At 46.1% G+C, this 21,001-nt stretch overlaps 1 protein-coding gene across 2 annotated transcripts in view; it reads right to left on the reverse strand.

Moving 5' to 3' along the window:
• col11a1a (collagen, type XI, alpha 1a) overlaps nt 1–21,001 on the reverse strand; it is a 605,254-nt gene that overhangs the window by 153,324 nt on the left and 430,929 nt on the right. For both annotated transcript variants that reach the window (XM_063064825.1, XM_063064824.1), the window contains 6 exons: nt 20,838–20,891; nt 20,318–20,362; nt 5,089–5,142; nt 4,956–5,000; nt 4,495–4,548; nt 3,601–3,654 (listed from right to left, as the gene is read on the reverse strand). In XM_063064825.1, coding sequence (XP_062920895.1) covers nt 3,601–3,654; nt 4,495–4,548; nt 4,956–5,000; nt 5,089–5,142; nt 20,318–20,362; nt 20,838–20,891 — 306 coding nt within the window. The remainder of the gene's footprint in view (nt 1–3,600; nt 3,655–4,494; nt 4,549–4,955; nt 5,001–5,088; nt 5,143–20,317; nt 20,363–20,837; nt 20,892–21,001) is intronic.

The following is a 21,001-nucleotide window of genomic DNA, read 5'->3' on the forward strand; positions in this document are numbered from 1 at the left end:
TCCTTTATTCCACTGAAATACCAACACATTGGATTTTATTTTTTCTCTCTCAAATTTCAATGTGAACTCAATCATTGTTCCCTAATGGTTCCTTAAGCTCTCTTATCACCTCCGGATCATTGCACAACACCCAATCCAGCACAGCCGATCCCCTAGTGGGCTCAATGACAAGCTGTTCTAAAAAGCCATCCCTTAGACATTCTACAAATTCTCTCTTGAGGTCCAGTACTGACCTGGTTTTCCAAATCCACTTTCATGTTAAAATCCCCAACGATTATCATTACATTGCCTTTCTGACACACCTTAGTACTTGCACACTAAGAGGTCCCAGTACTCTCAGAGAGATGTGGACTTGCACACCAGGAGGTTCCTGTCACTCTCAGAGAGCAGTGTACTTGCACACTAAGAGGCCTTGGTCACTCTCAGCGAGCTGTGGATTTGCAGACATGGAGGTCCCAGCACAGCAATCGAAGTGAATACTAGGATCATATAGCCATATAACAATTACAGCATGGAAACAGGCCATCTCGCTCCTTCTAGTCTGTGCCGAACGCTTACTCTCACTTAGTCTCATCTACCTGCACTCAGCCCATAACCCTCCATTCCATTCCTGTCCGTATACCTATCCATTTTTTTTTAAATGACAAAATCGAACCTGCCTCTAGCACTTCTACTGGAAGCACATTTTACACAGCTACCACTCTCTGAGTAAAGAAGTTCCCCCTCGTGTTACCCTTAAACTTTTGCCCCTTAACTCTCAATTCATGTCCTCTTGTTTGAATCTCCCCTACTCTCAATGGAAAAAGCCTATCCACATCAACTCTATCTATCCCCCTCATAATTTTAAATACCTCTATCAAGTCCCCCCTCAACCTTCTACGCTCCAAAGAATAAAGACCTAGCATACCAAAAGATTTCTTCACCACCCTATCCACATGAGATTCCACCTTTAGGGAACTATGCACCATTATTCCTAGATCCCTCTGTTCTACCACATTCTTCAGTGCCCTACCATTTACCATGTATGTCCTATTTTGATTGGTCCTACCAAAATGTACCACCTCACATTTACCAGCATTAAACTCCATCTGCCATCTTTCAGCCCACTCTTCTAACTGGCCTAAATCTCTCTGCAAGCTTTGAAAACCCACTTCATTATCCACAACTCCACCTTTCTTAGTATCATCTGCATACTTACTGATCCAATTTACCACCCCATCGTCCAGATCATTAATGTATATGACAAACAAAATTAATGTATATGTTGTCCCTGTCACTCTCAGTGGGCTGTGGACTTGCACACTATGAAGTCCTTGTCACTAACAGAGAATGGTGGACCTGTGCACTAGGATGTCCCTGTCACTCTAAGCAGGCTATGGGCGCACACTATGAGGTCCGTCTCACTCTCAAAGGACCATCGACACTGTCACCCTCACAGAGCTGTGTTCATGCACACAAGCAGCATCCCGTCACTCTCAGAGAGTTGTAGATATGCACACTAGGGGGACCCTGTCATTCTCAGAGAGATGTAGGTTTGCACACTAGGTGATCTCTGTCACTCTCAGCGAACTGTGGACTTGACTTGCACATGAGGTGGTGCTTGTAACTCTCAGAGAGCTGTGGACTTGCAGACTAGGAGGTCCCTGTCACTTTCGGAGAGATGTGGATTCGAACACTAGAAAGACTCTGTCACACACAGAGAGCAATGGAAGTGAATACTAGGATGTCCCTGTCACTCTCAGCGAGCTGTGGATTTGCACACTAGGAAGTCCATGTCACAGTTAGAGAGCAGTGGCTTTGCACACTAGGTATTTCCTGTCACTCACAGCAAACTGTGGACTTGCACTCGAGGCGGTGCTTGTAACTCTCAGTGAACTGTGACTTGCACACTAGGTCGCTGTCACTCTTAGAGAGCTATGGACTTGCACACTCAGAAGTTCATGTCTCTCTCCAAGAGAGATCAATTTAGACACTGAGGGGTCCTCGTCACTCTCAGGGAGAGTGGACTTGCACACTAAGAGGTCCCTGTCACTATAAGTGAGCAGGGGACACACACCATGGGGCTCCCTGTCGCTCTAAGCGAGCTGTGGACCTGCACACTGAGGTGTTCCTGTCACTCTCAAAGAGCCGTGGACTTGCATACTTGGAGGTCTCTGTCATTCTCAGTGAGCCTTGTATAAGAACTACACTCCCAAGATCTCTGCCACTGACTCAGCCTTACTGGAATTTGTCATCCCAGTGTGTTTTACTTCCCCCGCCACTGCACCATCCCTCCGGCTGATACATTTATTATCATGTGCACCTTGAGAGCTGATCTGTGTTCACCTGTATCCTTACACTTCCATCTTCAATATTGGATTCCACAAATCTTCAAGTTGTCTGCATACTTCACAGTCAGCACATGCCTTTATGTCCTAATCATTAGTCCCAGCAGCAGTACATACAGCAGCGGTCCCCAGCCACCAGGCTGCAGACCGGTACTGGGCCGCAAAGAATGCGCTACCAGGCCGTGAGGAAATTATATGAGTCAGCTGCACCTTTCCTCATTCCCTGTCACACACTGTTGAACTTGAACATAGGGTTGCCAACTGTCCCGTATTTGCCGGGACATCCCGTATATTGGGCTAAATTGGTTTGTCCCGTATTTCCTCTGCTAAGGTAGAGCGTTCCTACGAAACCTTTCGTGCCGAAATGACGTGAAGCAAAGAAACAATTACCATTAATTTATATGGGAAACATTTTTGAGCGTTTCCAGATCCAAAAAATAACCTAACAAATCATACCAAATAACACATAAAACTGAAAATAAATAATACTAACATACAGTAAAAGCAAGAATGATATGATAAATACACAGCCTATATAAAGTAGAAATAATATATGTACAGTATAGTTGGGAACATGAAAGCAAAACTGATTTGTGGGGGGGTATATCGGCACGTAAGTGCATGCGCACATCACATGTGCACGTCACGCATGCGCACACAGGTGCCTGTGCAAGGTTTCATGGTCATGGTAGTCTTTCCTGGGGTAAAGTATCCCGGGATTTGACTGCTACTTTCGTCCCTTATTTGGGAGTGAGAAAGTTGGCAACCCTAACTGTAAAATACATGTTGAGGTGAGTTTAACCCTACTTGGACACCACCCCACCCCCGGGTCCACTGGTCCGCAAGAATATTGTCAATATTAAACCGGTCCATGGTGCAGAATAGGTTGGGGACCCCTGACCTACAGAATCCCATTCCAATATGCACCACACCACCAATCCCCCTCTACCTCCTTTGTCTCCAAGCCAGTTGGCCGAGAAGCCTTAGACCTTGTGATAACCATATAACAATTACAGCATGGAAATAGGCCATCTCGGCCCTTCAAGTCCATGCCGAACTCTTACTCTCACCTAGTCCCACCGACCTGCACTCAGCCCATAACCCTCTATTCCTTTCCTGTCCATATATCTACCCAATTTAACTTTAAACGACAACATCGAACCTGCCTCAACCAATTCTGCTGGAAGCTCGTGATGTAACCTTCTGGACCAGCCTACCTTATGGAACCTTTTCCCACCACGACCAGAACAAGCACCCACAATAGTTCACTCACCGTCTCTCCCCGCTGACCGGGATGGCCGGGAAGTCCATCTTTACCCGCTGGACCCTGCAGAGAGCAGAGAGATGTTATTATGTGGGTGAGGGGTACTGCACGAGGAAGAGGTTACTGTACGTAGAGGTTACTGCACAGGGGATAGGTATTGTACAGTGAGAGGGGAATGGCGATTAAAGAAAAAAGGGGAATGGCGAGAAGGGAGAAGGGGAGAGGGTACTGTATGGGGGAGAGGAACAGAGATCAGAGAAAGGTGGGAATGGAGAGAAGGAAGGAGGGGAGGTTACTATATGGGGGAGAGGAACGGAGATCAGAGAAAGGGGGAGTGGAGAAGGAGGAGGGGAGAGGAATGGATATCGGAGAAAGAGGGGAGTGGAGAGGAGAAGGAGAGAGGTTACTGTATAGGGGAACAATAGAGATCGGAGAAAAAGGGGAGTGAAGACGGGGAGAGGAACGAGATCAGAGAAAGAGGGGAGTGAAGAAGGGAGGAGGGGAGAGTTTACAGAATGGGGAGAAGGTTTACTGATTGGGGCATTACTTTATGGGGAAAGGAGAGTGGAGGGGAGAGGGCTGAGTTGACTGTACATGGTGAGGTGGGAGTCTAGAGGAGGTAGAAAGGAGAGAGTATAGTGAGGGGGTGAAGAGGAAAGGGAAGGGAAAGGAGAAGACAAGGAGGGCAGGGGAATGGTGAAGAGGAGAGTGAGGGTGGGAAAGTGTAGGTGCCAGAGAATTGCCCTCTGGGACATGGTCAGAAAGTGAATGGGACCTTTCTCTGCATCAGGCGAGTTTGATCTCATTGGCTGCGGGGGAGGCTTTGACCCCATCAGGCGATGGGGTGAGTGGTGGTTTCTAGGGCAGGAGGTGAGGAGATGATGCCCCCAAGAAGTTACTTACAGGTGGCCCCTTCAGTCCTGGAAATCCGACTGGCCCCTGGGGTCCTTGTGGTCCCTAAAACATAGAGCCAACAATGAGATCAGACCCCCACACCCACCCCAAAACCTCCCCCCATACTTTCCCCAACAGGCAATCCAATCCCTGTACTCACCTGCCCTTGAACACCCACCACATCCTTCTCCCTCCCCTGGTACCCCTCCACACACTCCCCCTGTACCTATCCCCTCACCCTTCACCCCCTACTCCCTTCCAAAACACCTGCACCTCCCCTCACACTCCCTGGCTGTCCATTCCATCCACCCCCCCCCCCCGGCCCCAGACAGAGGAGTGTGAAGTCCATCAGGAGATGACCTGAAGAGCTGATGTCTACGCCATGCTGCTCATGTTCCACCTCCTCCCCAATTCCCTGGACCACCATCTCACCAAGTTCCAAGGGTGGGGCCACTGCCTCAATCACTCACCCTTTCCCCAGGAGTTCCCGGGGGCCCGTCGTTGCCCGATGTTCCCTGTGAACAGAGAGAATAGGATCATGAGAGTGTTCCTGGGGTCCCTCCCATCCAACCCTCGGATCGGACAAGCTGTTTCAAGAATTACCTTTGCTCCAGGTTTCCCAGTGGGACCTCTTGGACCTCGACCTCCTCGTGGGCCCTGGAGAGAAAGTTAAATCCAAAAGCTGGTGTAATGCTTGTATACAGTAATAATATGGCAGAATTCACCCTGCAGACTAAGAGGGAGAAGCTAAAGTCAGCATATCAGTGGAAGAAAGGGAATCACAAAGGCATGAGAGAGGAGTTGGCCAAAGGCTGGAAGTGGACATTAGCAGGAATGATAGTACAACAGCATTGGCTGGAGGTTCTGAGGATAATTCAGAAGGCATAGGTTCGAAACATCCCAAAGATTTCTAAAGGTGGTATGGCAAAACTGTGGCTGGCAAGGGAAGTCAAAAAGAGCATAAAAACAAAAAAAGGGACAAACAATAGAGCAAAAATCAGTGGGAAGTTAGAGGATTGGGAAGCTTTTAAAAACAACAGAAGGCAACTAAAAAAGCCATAAGGAGAAATATGAAGGGAAAATAGCCAATAATATCTAAGAGAATACCAAAAATTTCTTCTGATGTAAAACAGAAACTAGAGCAGATGTCAGACTGCTGGAGAATTATGCTAGTGAGGTAATAACAGGGAACAGAGAAATGACAGGGGAACTTTACACCCATTTTCACTGTGGAAGACACTAGTAGAATGCCAGAAATTCTAGAGTGCCAGGAGGCAGAAGAGAGTTGTTGCTATTACTAGGGAGAAGTTGGAGTGGGAGCAAAGGTGGCCTTTTCTGGTTGGCTACCGGTGACCAGTGGGATCAGTGTTGGAACCACTTCTTTTCACGTTATATATTAAAGATTTGGATGATGGAATTCATGGCTTTGTGGCCAAGTTTGAGATGATACAAAGATAAGTGGAGGGACAGGTAGTATTGAGGAAGCAGAATGTCTGCAGAAGGACAGAGTCAAGGATTCATAGAACACTACAGCATAGAAACAGGCCCTTTGGTCCATCTAGTCTGCTTGAACCATTAATCTGCTTACATCTCCATTACCCCCACCCCCCCTCCACCCCAGACATCTCTTTTATAACACCTGCCCAACACATCTCCTTTAATACCACGGGCTCTTATCTTATTAAGCAGTCTCATATGTGGCACCTTGTCAACAGTCTTCTGAAAATCCAAGTCCACAACATCCACTGATTCTCCTTTATCTGTTACTTTCTGCCCATCATGCCACTGGTGTTTAGGGCAGCAATGAAGCTCTTCCATCTCTGACAGTGCTCAAGGCTTCCTTCATCATGCCGCTTCCTCTTGGTTTTCACTACTGTCAGTCAGGCAAGTCCCAGCAGGAGACTCAGGACTACCGTCACACTCAGATGCAGAAATATTTTTCATTGCTGTTTCAGTAAAAATTCTGTTTTACCAGTCATGGTTGTTAGCACTGAGCTGAACCCCTGACCCTGGAGGACCAATGGACCACTCTTAGTCTGGCCTCTACCCTTTGATCTGTTTGGCATGGGTTACCCTACCAAGAGTCAAAGCATAAAGCCAACATAGCTCATTGAGGCATGCAAGCTTCCAAACCCAATGATAAGGTTGTGTCCTCTTGGAGGTCCTTTATCTATCCTACCTGGTATTTTCTCAAAGAATTCCAACAGATTTGTCAGGCATGATTTACCCTTAAGAAAACCACTGATTTTAGCCTATTTTATCATGTGCCTCCAAGTACCTCAAAACCTCATCCTTAATATACAGTCAAACATCTTCCCAACCACTGACGTCAGCCTAACCAGCCTATAATTTCATTTTTTTTTGCCTCCCTCCCCTCTTGAAGAATGGTGTGACATTTGCAATTTTCCAGTTCTTCAGAACTATCCAGAATCTAATTATTGTTGAAAGATCATTACTAATGTCTCCACAATCTCTTCAACTACCCCTTTCATAACCCTGGAATGTAGACCATCTGGTTCAGGTGACTTAGCTACCTTCAGACCTTTCAGCTTACTAAGCAGTTTCTGCCTAGTCCCATCAACCTGCTCCCACCTATTGCCCTCTATATCTCTCCCTTCATCCAAATTTATCTTAAGTGTTGAAATCAAACCTGCTAGCAGCTCATTTCACACCTCTCACCATCTCGAGTGAAGATCTCGCCTTCATGTTCCCCTTAAACATTTCACCTTTCAACCCAACCCATGACCTCTAGTAATCTCAGCCAACCTCAGTGGAAAAAGCCTGCTTTCAACAATTCTTAGACACTCTGTTTTCCCACAAGAAGACAAATCTCAGGGTTGTATATGGTGACATACTTGTCCCAGAGAGTGGTGAATTTGTGGAATTCTCCACCCAATGAAACAGTGGAGGCTACCTCAGTGAATATATTTAAGATAAAGTTGAATCGATTTTTGCAGATGGGGAAAAGGCAGGTAGGTGGAGATGAGTCCATCGCCAGATCAGCCATGATGTTATTGAATGGTGGAGCAGGCTCGACAGGCCAGAAAGCCTACTCCTGCTCCTATTTCTTATGTTCTTATACAGTCTATGGACATTGATAATAAATTTACTATGCTCTTGGGATAATTTGCTAACCTATTCAACCTTCCATATAACTCAGGTTCTCAAGTCCTGATCGCATCCTTGTAAATTTTTTCAATCTTTTTAACATCTTTCCTCTAAGAAGGTGACCAAAATACTCCAGGTTAGGCTTCACCAATGTCCTATTCATTTTCAACATAACATTCTATCTCCTGTCTTCTTCACTCACCACTTCAATCTTCGTGTCATCAGCAAATTTGCTCATCTAGTTAACCACATTATCATCTAGATTGTTGATATAGATGACAAACAACGAAGTACCCAGCACTGATCCCTGCGGTATTCTACTAGTCACAGGCCTCCAGTCAGAGAGGCAACCTTCTATGACCACTCTCTGGCTTCTCCCACAAAGCCAATGTCTAATTCAATTTACTTCCTCATCTTGAATGGCAAGCAACTGAACCTCCTTGACCAGCCCCCCATGCGGGACCTTGTCAAAGGTCTTGCTAAATTCCATGTAGACAACATCTCTTGCTTTCATCAATTTTCCTGATAAGCTCCTCAAAAACTGTACAAAATTTCTTAGAAATGACTTACCACGCACAAAACCACGTTGGCTACCCCCAATCAGTCTGTGTCTATCCACATATTAAGACCATAAAACATAGGAGCAGAATTAGGCCATTCAGCCCATTCAGTCTGCTCTCCCATTTCATTGTGACTGATTCCAGATCCCATTAAAGCCTACACACCTGCCCTCTCACCATATCCCTTGATGCCCCAACCAATCAGGAATCTACCAACTTCTGGTTTAAATATACCCATGGATTTGGCCTCCACCACAATCTGTGGCAGAGCATTCCACATATTCACAACTCTTTGGCTAAAAAATTCCTCCTTACTTCTGATCTGAAAGGTCACCCCTCAATTTTGAGGCTGTGCCCTCTAGTCCTGGATACCCCCAGAAAACATCCTCTCCACATCCATCCTATCTAGTCCATTCAACATTTGGTAGGTTTCAATGCGATCCCCACGCAATCTTCTAATCCTTCTAAATTCCAGTGAGTACAGGCACAAAGCTGCCAAACGCACTCATATGGTAACCCCTTTATTCCTAGAAACCTCGTTGTGAACCTTCTCTGGACTCTCTCCAATGACAATACATTCTTTCTGAGACAAGTAGCCAAAAACTGTTGACAATACTCCAAGTGTGGCCTGACTGGTGCCTTATAAAGGCTCAGCATTATCTCCTTGTTTTTATATTCTATTTCCCTTGAAATAAATCCCAACATTGCATTTGCCTTCCTTACCACAGACTCAACCTGTAAATTAACAGTCTGCGAGTCTTGCACCAGGACTCTGATATTTGAATTTTCTCCTCATTTAGACAACAGTCTTCACAATTGTTCCTTTTAACAGAATGCATTTCGCAATACTGTATTCCATCTGCCACTTTCTTGCCCATTCTTCCAATTTGTCTATGTCCTGCTGCAATCGCATTGTTTCCTCGGCACTACCTACCATCCACCCATCTTTATATTATCCACAAGCATTGCCTCAAAGCCATAAATTCCACTATCTAAATCATTGACAAACAATGTGAAAAGTAGCGGTCCCAATACTGACCCCTGAGGAACACCACTAGTCACTGGCAGCCAACTAGAAAAGGCCCCCTTTATTCCACCTGGCTGTCAGCTATTTATCTATCCATGGCAGGATCTTTCTTGTAACACTAGGATTTTATCTTGTTAAGCAGCCTCATGTGTGGCACTTTCTCAAATGACATCTGAAAATCCAAGTAAATGACATCCACTGCCTCTCCTTTGTCCACCCTGCTTGTTACTTCCTTAAAGAACTCCAACAGATTTGTCAGGCAAGATTTCCATTCACAGAAACCATGCAGACTTTGACTTATTTTATCATTAGTCTCCAAGTAGCCTGAAACCTCATCCTTAATAATAGACTCCAGTACTTTCCCAACCACTGAGGTTAGATTAACTGGTGTATAATTTCCTTTCTTTTGCCTTCCTCCCTTCTTAAAGAGTGGAGTGACATTTGCAATCTTCCAGTCCTCTGGGACAATGCCAGACTTAAGCAATTCTTGAAAGATCATGAGCAATGCATCTGTTATCTCTTCAGCAACCTCTCTCAGGATCCTGGGTTGTGGTCCATCTGGCCCTGGTGACATATCCACTGTAATATCTTTGAGTTTGTCTAGCACTTTTCCTTTGTAATAGCATGGCACTCACTGCTGCTCCCTGACACTCAGGGACCTCTGTCACAGTGCTAGTATCTTCCACAGCGAAGAATGATGCAAATTACCCATTAAGATCATCTGCCATTTCTGCTTCCTCACTAGCATTATGATCTCCCCAGCATCACCTCCCTTTTACTCTTTATATAACTGAAAAAGCTATGTACGAGTATCCTGCTTTTTTTCATTGTCTAGTTTGCCCTCATATTTCATCTTCTCCCTTCTTATAGATTTTTTAGTTGCCTTTTGTTGAATTTTAAAAGCTTCCCAATCATCCAACTTCCCACTCACTTTTGCTACCTTATATGCCCTTTCTCTAGCTTTTCTGCAGTCCTTAACTTCCCTTGTCAGCCATAGTTGCCTACCCCTGACATTAGAGAATTACTTCTGTGGGAGGTGTCTATTCTGCGCCTTGCGAACTATTGCCAGTAAATTCAGCCATCTCTGCTCTGCGGTCATGCTCACCACTATCCTCCTTCAATCCACCTGGGCGAGCTCCTCTCTCATGCCTCTGTAATTCCTTTTATTCCATTGCGATATTGATACATGGGAGTTATGCTTCTTCCTCTCAAATTACAGTATGAATTCAATCAGATTGGGCTGTTCGGGAGGGTTTAAACTAATTTGGCAGGGGGATGGGAACCAGAGTGATAGGGCTGAGGAAGGGGGAAAACAGAAGTAAATCAAAGATAGTGTGCAACAGAGATGATAGAAAGGATAGGCAGGAGATGAGACATAATCACAGCCAGTGGGGTGAGTTACAGTGCAATAGATGCAAGGTGCAGTTAAAACAGAAAGCAACAAATACTGGACTGAAAATGTTATATTTGGATGCACGCAGCATTAGAAATGAAATGGACGATCTTGAAATTCAGCTACAGATTGGGAAGTATGACATTGTGGCCATCTCTAAGACTTGGCTAAAGAATGGCTGCCATTGGGAGCTGAATGTCCAAGGATATACGGTATATCAGAAAGATAGGTTAGTAGGCAGACGGGGTGGTGTAGCCCTGTGTATAAGAAATAGTATATCATTAGAAAGGGAGGACATGGGATTGGAAGGTGTACAGTCTCTATGGGTTGAGTTAAGAAATGGCAAGGGTAAAATGACGCTAATGGCAGTTGTATACAGGCCTCCAAACAGCAGCTAGGATGTGGATTACAAATTACAGCAGGAGATAGAAAAAGTGTGTCGGAAGGGCAATATCATGATAATCGATGGGGATTTCAACATGAATGTGAATTGGGAAAACTAGGCCAGTTCTGGACCTCAAGAAAGAGAATCTGTAGAATGTCTAAGCGATGGCTTTTTAGAGCATCTTGTTGTTGAGCCCACTAGGGGATCGGCTGTGCTGGATTGGGTGTTGTGCAATGATCTGGAGGTGATAAGAGAACTTAAAGTTAAGGATTCCTTAGGAAACAGTGATCACAATATGATTGAGTTCACTGTGAAATTTGAGAAGGAGAAAGTAAATTCCAACGTGTTTGCATTTCAGTGGAATAAAGGAAATTACAATGGCATGAGAGGGGAACTGGCCGAGGTTGACTGGAAAGAGACACAAAGCAGGAAAGGCAGCAGAGCAGCAGTGACTGGAGCTTCTGTGAAAACTGAGGGAAGTGCAAGACAGATATATTCCAAATAGGAAGAAATTTTCAAATGGAAGAAGGATATTAGCATGGCTGACAAGTGAAGTCAGAGCCAAAGTAAAAGCAAAAGAGAAGGCATACAAGGAAGCCAAAACCAGTGGGAAGGTAGAGAATTAGGAAGTTTATAAAAACTTGCAGAAGGAAACTAACTATGGACCTGTTAGCCTGACATCAATGGTTGGGAAGTTGCTGGAACCAATAGTTAGGGATGAGATTACAGTGTATCTGGAGGCACAAAACAAGATAGGCCAAAGCCAGTATGGTTTCTTGAAAGGAAAATCCTGCCTGACCAACCTACTGCAATTTTTTGAGGAAATTACAAGCAGGGTAGACAAAGTAAATACAGTGGATGTGGGTGCTTGGATTTTCAGAAGGCCTTTGACAAGGTACCACACATGAGGCTGCTTAGCAAGATAAGAGCCCATGGGATTGCAGGGAAGTTACTAGCATGGCTGGAAAATTGGCTGATCGGCACAGAGTGGGAATAAAGAGATCCTATTCTGGCTGGCTGCCGGTTACCAGTGGAGTTCCACAGGGGTCGGTGTTGGGACCGCAGCTTTTTACGATGTATGTCAATGATTTGGACAATGGAATTAATGGACTTGTGGCTAAAATTGCTGATAATACAAAGATAGTTGGAGGAGCAGGTAGCGTTGGGGAAACAGAGTGCCTGCAGAGAGACTTAGATAGTTTAGGGGAATGGGCAAAGAAGTGGCAAATGAAATACAATGTTGGAAAGTGTATGGTCATGCACTTTGGTGGAAGAAATAAACAGGCAGACTATTATTTACACTTCCTCCCTCACTACCATTCAGGGCCCCAGACAGTCCTTCCAGGTGAAGCGACACTTCATCTGTGAGTCGGCTGGGGTGATATACTGCGTCCGGTGCTCCCGATGTGGCCTTCTATATATTGGCAAGACCCGACGCAGGCTGGGAGATCATTTTGCTGAACACCTACGCTCTGTCCGCCAGAGAAAGCAAGATCTCCCAGTGGCCACACATTTTAATTCCACATCCCATTTCCATTCTGACATGTCTATCCACGGCCTCCTCTACTGTAAAGATGAAGCCACACTCAGGTTGGAGGAACAACACCTTATATTCCATCTGGGTAGCCTCCAACCTGATGGCATTAACATTGACTTCTCTAACTTCCGCTAATGCCCCACCTCCCCCTCGTACCCCATCCGTTATTTATTTATATACACACATTCTTTCTCTCACTCTCCTTTTTCTCCCTCTGTCCCTCTGACTATATCCCTTGCCCATCTTCTGGGTTTTCCTCCCCACCTCCCCCTTTTCCTTCTCCCTGGGCCTCTTGTCCCTTGATCCTCTCATATCCCTTTTGCTAATCACCTGTCCAGCTCTTGGCTCCATCCCTCCCACTCCTGTCTTCTCCTATCATTTTGGATCTCCCCCTCCCGCTCCCACTTTCAAATCTCTTACTAGCTCTTCTTTCAGTTAGTCCCGACGAAGGGTCTCGGCCTGAAACATCGACTGTACCTCTTCCTAGAAATGCTGCCTGGCCTGCTGCGTTCACCAGCAACTTTGATGTATGAGACTATTATTTAGATGGGGAGAGAATTCAAAATGCAAGATGCAAAGGGACTTGGGAGTCATTGTGCGGTTACCCTAAAGGTTAACATCCAGGCTGAGTCGGTGGTGAAGAAGGCAAATGCAATGTTGGCATTCATTTCTAGAGGTATAGAATATAAAAGCAGGGATCTGATGTTGAGGCTCTTTTAGGCACTCGTGAGACCACACTTGGAGTATTCTGTGCAGTTTTGGGTTCCTTATTTTAGAAAGAATATACCGACATTGGAGAGAGTTCAGAGAAGATTCACGAGAAAGATTCCAGGATTGAAAGGGTTACCGTATGAGGAACATCTGTCAGCTCTTGGGCTGTATTGGTTGGTAAGTTGATGGAGAAGATCCTGAGAGGCAGGATTTATGAACATTTGGGAAGGTATAATATGATTAGGAATAGTCACCATGGCCTTGTCAAAGGCAGGTCGTGCCTTACGAGCCTAATTGAATTTTTTCAGGATGTGACTAAACACCTTGAGGAAGGAAGAGCAGTAGATGTTGTGTATATGGATTTCAGCAAGGCATTTGACAAAGTACCCCATGCAAGGCTTATTGAGAAAGTAAGGAGGCATGAAAAATTGAAAGATTGAAGGGAAGAAAGCAACAGGAAGATAAAGACAAATGATGATGGAGACAGCAACCAGAGAACTGGAAATGAATACCAATGAATTGATCCACTTGACTCGAAACAGGAGTGTGTGGGCTATGCCTGTCAAAGCTCAAACTGGTCACGGCACCTGATGACGATGATGCTGAAGGAGGCATGGGATCCAAGGGGATCTTGCTTTTGGATCCAGAACTGGCTTGCCCACAGAAGGCAAAAAGTGGTTGTAGACAGGTCATATTCTGCATGGAGGCCGGTGACCAGTGGTGTGCCTCAGTGTTCCGTTCTGGGATCCCTAATCTTTGTGATTTTTATAAATGACCTGGATGAGGAAGTGGAGGGATGGGTCAGTACATTTGCTGATGACACAAAGGTTGGGGGTGTTGTGGATAGTGTGGAGGGCTGTCAGAGGTTACAGTGGGACATTGATAGGATGCAAAACTTAGCTGAGAAGTGGCAGATGGAGTTCAACCCAGATAAGTGTGAGGTGGTTCATTTTGATAGGTTCAATATGATGGTAGAATATAGTATTAATGGTAAGACTCTTGGCAGTGTGGAGGATCAGAGGGATCTTGGGGTCCGAGTCCATAGGACGATCAAAGCAACTGTTCAGTTTGACTCTGTGGTTAAGAAGGCATACAGTGTATTAGCCTTCATCAATCGTGGAATTGAATTTAGGAGCCTAGAGGTAATGTTAAAGCTATATAGGACCCTAGTCAGACCCCACTTGGAGTACTGTGCTCAGTTCTAGTCGCCTCACTACAGGAAGGATGTGGAAACCATAGAAAGGGTGCAGAGGAGATTTACAAGGATGTTGCCTGGATTGGGGAGCATGCCTTATGAGAATAGGTTGAATGAACTTAGCCTTTTTCCCTTGGAGATGACAGAGGATGAGAGGTGACCTGATAGAGGTGTATAAGATGATGAGAGGCATTGATCGTGTGGATAGTCAGAAGCTTTTTCCCAGGGCTAAAATGGCTAGCACGAGAGGACACAGTTTTAAGGTGCTTGGAAGTCGGTACAGAGGAGATGTCAGATGTAAGTTTTTTTATGCACAGAGTGGTGAGTGTGTGGAATGGGCTGTTGGCGATGGTGGTGGAGGCGGATACGATTGGGTCTTTTAAGAGACTCCTGGACAGTTGATGGCGAAGATCCTAAGAAGTAAGATTTATGAACATTTGGAGAGGTATAATATGATTAGGAATTGTCAGCATGGCTTTGTCAAAGGCAAGTCATGCCTTACGAGCCTGAATGACTTTTTTGAGGATGTGACTGAAAGCATTGATGAAGGTAGAGCAGTAGATGTAGCGTATATGGATTTCAGCAAGGCATTTGATAAGGTACCCCATGCAAGGCTCATTGAGAAAGTAAGGACGCATGGTATCCAAGGGGATCTTGCTTTGTGGATCCAGAATTGGCTTGCCCACAGAAGGCAAAGAGTGATTGTAGATGGGTCATATTCTGCATGGAGGTTGGTGACCAGTGGTGTGCCTCAGGGATCTGTTCTGGGATCCCTTCTCTTCATGATTTTTATAAATGACCTGGATGAGGAAGTAGAGGGATGGGTTAGTAAATTTTCTGATGACAGAAAGGTTGGGGATGTTGTGGATAGTGTGGAGGGCTGTCAGAGGTTACAGCGGGACATTGATAGAATGCAAAACTGGGCTGAGAAGCGGCAGATGGAGTTCAATCCAGATAAGTGTGAGGTGGTTCATTTTGGTAGGTCAAATATGATGGCAGAATATAGTATTAATGGTAAGACTCTTGACAGTGTGAAGGATCAGAGGGAGTCCGAGTCCATACGACACTCAAAGCAGCTGTGCAGGTTGACTTGGTAGTTAAGAAGGCATACGGTGTATTGGCCTTCATCAATCATGGGATTAAGTTCAAGAGACGAGAGGTAATGTTACAGTTGTATAGGATCCTGGTCACACCCCACTTGGAGTACTGTGCTCAGCTCTGATCACCTCACTACAGGAAGGTTGTAGAAACTACAGAAAGGGTGCACAAGAGATTTACAAGGATATTGCCTGGATTGAGGAGCGTGGCTTATGAGAATAGGTTGAGTGAAATTGGCCTTTTCTCCTTGGAGTGATGAAGGATGAGAGGTGATCTGATAGAGGTGTATAAGGTGATGAGAAGTATTGATCATGTGGATAGTCAGAGGCTTATTCCCAAGGCTGAAATGGCAAACACGAGAGGGCACAGCTGTGGAGATTGCGGAGGCATTAGCGATGATCTTTCAAAAGTCAATAGATTCTGGCATGCTTCCAGAGGACTGGAAGATTGCAAATGTCACTCCGCTATTTAAGAAGGGGGCAAGGAAGCAAAAAGGAAATTATAGACCTGTTAGCTTGACATTAGTGGTTGGGAAGTTGTTGGAGTCGATTGTCAAGGATGAGGTTACAGAGTAACTGGAGGCATATGACAAGATAGGCAGAACTCAGCATGGATTCCTTAAAGGAAAATCCTGCCTGACAAACCTATTACAATTTTTTGAGGAAATTACCAGTAGGCTAGACAAGGGAGATGCAGTGGATGTTGTATATTTGGATTTTCAGAAGGCCTTAGACAAGGTGCCACACATGAGGCTACTTAACAAAATAAGAGCCCATGGAATTACGGGAAAGTTACATACGTGGATAGAGCGTTGACTGATTGGCAGGAAACAGAGAGTGGGAATAAAGGGATCCTATTCTGGTTGGCTGCCGGTTACCAGTGGTGTTCCACAGGGGTCCGTGTTGGGGCCGCTCCTTTTTACATTGTACATCAACGATTCGGATTATGGAATAGGTGGCTTTGTGGCTAAGTTTGCTGACGATACGAAGATAGATGGAGGGGCCGGTAGTGCTGAGGAAACAGTCTGCAGAGAGACTTGGATAGATTGGAAGAATGGGCAAAGAAGTGGCAAATGAAATACAATGTTGGAAAGTGTATGGTTATGAACTTTGGCAGAAGAAATAAACGGGCAGACTATTTTTTAAATGGGGAGAGAATTCAAAGTTCTGAGATGCAACAGGACTTGGGAGTCCTCGTGCAGGATACCCTTAAGGTTAACCTCCAGGTTGAGTCGGTGGTAAAGAAGGCGAATGCAATGTTGGCATTCATTCCTAGAGGAATAGAGTATAGGAGCAGGGATGTGATGTTGAGGCTCTATAAGGCGCTGGTGAGACCTCACTTGGAGTACTGTGGCAGTTTTGGTCTCCTTATTTAAGAAAGGATGTGCTGACGTTGGAGAGGGTATAGAGAAAATTCACTAGAATGATTCCAGGAATGAGAGGGTTAACATATGAGGAACGTTTGTCCGCTCTTGGACTGTATTCCTTGGAGGTTAGAAGAATGAGGGGAGACCTCATAGAAGCATTTTGAATGTTGAAAGGCGTGGATAGAGTGGATGTGGCAAAGTTGTTTCCCATGATGGGGGGTCGAGTACGAGAGGTGATGACTTAAGGATTGAAGGGCGCCTATTCAGAACAGAAATGTGAAGAAATTTTTTTTAGCCAGAGGGTGGTGAATCTATGAAATTTGTTGCCATGGGCGGCAGTGGAGGCCAAGTCATTGGGTGTATTTAAGGCAGAGATTGATAGGTATCTGAGTAGCCAGGGCATCAAAGGTTATGGTGAGAAGGTGGGGGAGTGGGACTAAATGGGAGAATGGATCAGCTCATGATAAAATGGTGGAGCAGACTGGATGGGCCGAATGGCCGACTTCTGCTCCTTTGTCTTATGGTCTTATGGTGGTAAAGGCAGATACATTTCGGGCACGTATAAAACACTTAGGAAGGTACATGGATGATGGCAAAATGGAGGGCTATGTGGGAGGGAAGGATGAGATTCTCCTTAGAGCGGTTTAAGAGATTGGCAAACATTCTGGGATGAAGTGCCTGTACTGTGCTCTAGTGTTCCATGTTCATCCCAATGTTGGTTACACTCAGTGACCTCCACATTCCTCAGCAAGCAGTGAGGCTGCCAGTGCCCCTTTGGCCCTAATCACAATAGGAAATGGTGCAGGAAATATGCTGTTGCCAATAGTTACACAGAGTCCCACTGAGTCCTCTCCAGAAATATTGCATCTGCTCTGGTCTCCCAGCCTCAGGAAGGATAAGACCACACCAGGGTATTGTATCCAAGTCTGGTCTCCCAGCATCAGGAAGGATAAGACCACGCCAGGGTATTGTATCCAAGTCTGGTCTCCCAGCATCAGGAAGGATAAGACCACGCCAGGGTATTGTATCCACGTCTGGTCTCCCAGCATCAGGAAGGATAAGACCACGCCAGGGTATTGTATCCACATCTGGTCTCCCAGCCTCAGGAAGGATAAGACCACACCAGGGTATTGTATCCAAGTCTGGTCTCCCAGCATCAGGAAGGATAAGACCACGCCAGGGTATTGTATCCAAGTCTGGTCTCCCAGCCTCAGGAAGGATGAGACCACACCAGGGGCATTGCACACAGGTCTCGTCTCCCTGCCTCAGGATAAGGGTCTGACCATTCAAAGCAGAGAGGGGAGGATATTCACTGTGCTGCTCATCTGTACTCAAGTGGAAAATGCACAATCTGGAGCAGGTCAGCAGGAAGGGAAAGGTGTAGAAGAGGTGTACACATCACCAGGGTCGGGTGAGATCTATCTCAGAATCCTATGGGAAGCAAGGGAGAAGAGGGCTGGGAAGAGATTTGTGCATTGTTGTTGGATGAGAAACAGCTGTAGAGTGAATGTACACAGCAGTGTCCTGGGAGACAGGAGCACAAGATAACTAGAATTGCTGAAGCTTACTTAAGAAGAGCATCAGGCAATAGGCCAGGTAACTACATACTGGTAATTCTTACATCAGTGGGACGAGGATGATTAGAAATAATGCTGTAGAATAGGGTTTATGAACATTTGGAAAGGCAGCAATGATCAAGGATAATCAGAGTGGTTTGGTGTGGGGAAAATCCTGCTTCGCTGATTTGATTCTGAATTTTTGAGGAGGTAACTAATGAAAACAGGTGGATGTTATCTATGTAGACTCCAGGATGGCATTTCCATGTGATAGGCTGGTTCACTTAGTATATGGGGCCAAAGACGACTATATTAGAAGATAAAGGTGGTAGGTGGCATCTGTACAGACTGGGTTTGTGATTAGGTGATGGGTGGATGGGTAGTGGCTGTACTGGGTTTGTGAATGGGTGATGGGTGGATGGGTAGGGGCTGTACTGGGTCTGTGATTGGGTGATGGGTAGGTAGGTGCTGTACTGGTTCTGCGATTGGGTGATGGGTGGGTAGGATCTGCACTGGATCTGTGATTGGGTGATGGGTAGGGAAGGAGCTGTACTGGATCTGTGATTGGGTGATGGGTAGCGAAGGGGCTGTACTGGATCTGTGATTCGGTGATGGGTAGGGAAGGGGCTGTACTGGATCTGTGATTAGGTGATGGGTAGGGAAGGGGCTGTACTGGGTCTGTGATTGGGTGATGGATGGGTAGGGGCTATACTGTGTCTGTGATTGGGTGATGGGTAGGGAAGGGGCTGTACTGGATCTGTGATTGGGTGATGGGTAGGGAAGGGGCTGTACTGGATCTGTGATTGGGTGATGGGTAGGGAAGGGGCTGTACTGGATCTGTGATTAGGTGATGGGTAGGGAAGGGGCTGTACTGGGTCTGTAATTGGGTGATGGGTGGATGGGTAGGGGCTGTACTGGGTCTGTGATTGGGTGATGGGTGGGTAGGGGCTGTACTGGTTCTGCGATTGGGTGATGGGTGGGTAGGATCTGCACTGGGTCTGTGATTGGGTGATGGGTAGCGAAGGGGCTGTACTGGATCTGTGATTGGGTGATGGGTAGGGAAGGGGCTGTACTGGATCTGTGATTGGGTGATGGGTAGGGAAGGGGCTGTACTGGATCTGTGATTAGGTGATGGGTAGGGAAGGGGCTGTACTGGGTCTGTGATTGGGTGATAGATGGAAGGAGTAGGGGCTATACTGTGTCTGTGATTGGGTGATGGGTAGGGAAGGGGCTGTACTGGGTCTGTGATTGAGTGATGGGTAGGGAAGGAGCTGTACTGGATCTGTGATTGGGTGATGGGTAGGGAAGGGGCTGTACTGGGTCTGTGATTGGGTGATGGGTAGGGAAGGAGCTGTACTGGGTCTGTGATTGGGTGATGGGTAGTGAAGGAGCTGTACTGGATCTGTGATTAGGTGATGGGTAGGGAAGGGGCTGTACTGTGTCTGTGATTGGGTGATGGGTGAATGGGTAGGGGCTGTACTGGGTCTGTGATCTCCCCAGAGGAGCACCAGTCACTGAACAGATTCAGGACAGAGATTGAGAAACCATTGGGCATGAAGGCAATTGAGGAGTGGAGTTGGTGCAGGAAAAGGGTGCTGAGGTCAAAGACTCACCAATCATCAGGAATCAGGGTGCAGGTAGCCTTAACCTGTCCTCCTCACATCCTCATCTTGTCCAATCGCCAACCTCTCACCCTGAGGTCAACCCATGCTCTAACCCCTGACCACTGGACCGTCCTCCCTCTCCTTCTCCCTCCCACATCTGCGCCTGTCTGGGGCAGGGTGGCATTTCACCCATTGCGTGTTGACTGTAGGTAATTCACTCTGTTTCACACCACCCCTTGACTGGGTCTCAGCAGCACGAGTGGAAGTAGGAGAAGGAGGTGAGGGTACTTACTGTTGGGCCTCGCTGACCTCTTGCTCCAGGTTTTCCGTGAACTCCCTGTCCAAAAGAAGAAAACAAACATCAGATACTGAGAGCAAACTAGAGAGGCAAGTTGATTCAGACTCAGACACGGACCTCAACTGGGCTGAAGGAAACCATGCAGAATTCAGCAGCCACATCTGACAGCGGGAGCAAATGGCAGCTCTGCTGAGCAGAAGGGGAAGTTGATTCAGTCACAGGCATGCACAAGGACTTGGAATCGGACTCCAACTGGCCTTAGGCAAGGTTCAGCAACCAAACTCTGGATTATACTCACTGTGGGAGGGGTCGTACTGAAGTATTATGTATGCCTCTGTGTGTGAGCATTGTGAGTACATACACAATGTGTGGTGCGAACCTGTGTGAGTGTGAGTCCGGATGTATGATTGTGAGTACTAGTATACGAGTGTGTGTTGAGTGTGAATGTGTGTGTATGTATGTGAGTACTGGTGACTGTGTGTATGATCTGTTACTCAACAATTCCCAGACTTACCCTTGCTCCTTTCTCTCCATTAGCTCCTGGGAATCCCGGGAATCCGGTTGATCCCTGAAGGAAACAGAAGGAAGAGATGAAGGTGAGGAATGCCAGTGTGGACAATCGGATGTTTCCGTTTCTGCGAAAAGGCCTGTCCTGGGATGCTGTATAAATAGATAGAA

Source organism: Mobula hypostoma, chromosome 12, assembly GCF_963921235.1.
Source record: "Mobula hypostoma chromosome 12, sMobHyp1.1, whole genome shotgun sequence".
Lineage (NCBI taxonomy): Eukaryota > Metazoa > Chordata > Chondrichthyes > Myliobatiformes > Myliobatidae > Mobula > Mobula hypostoma.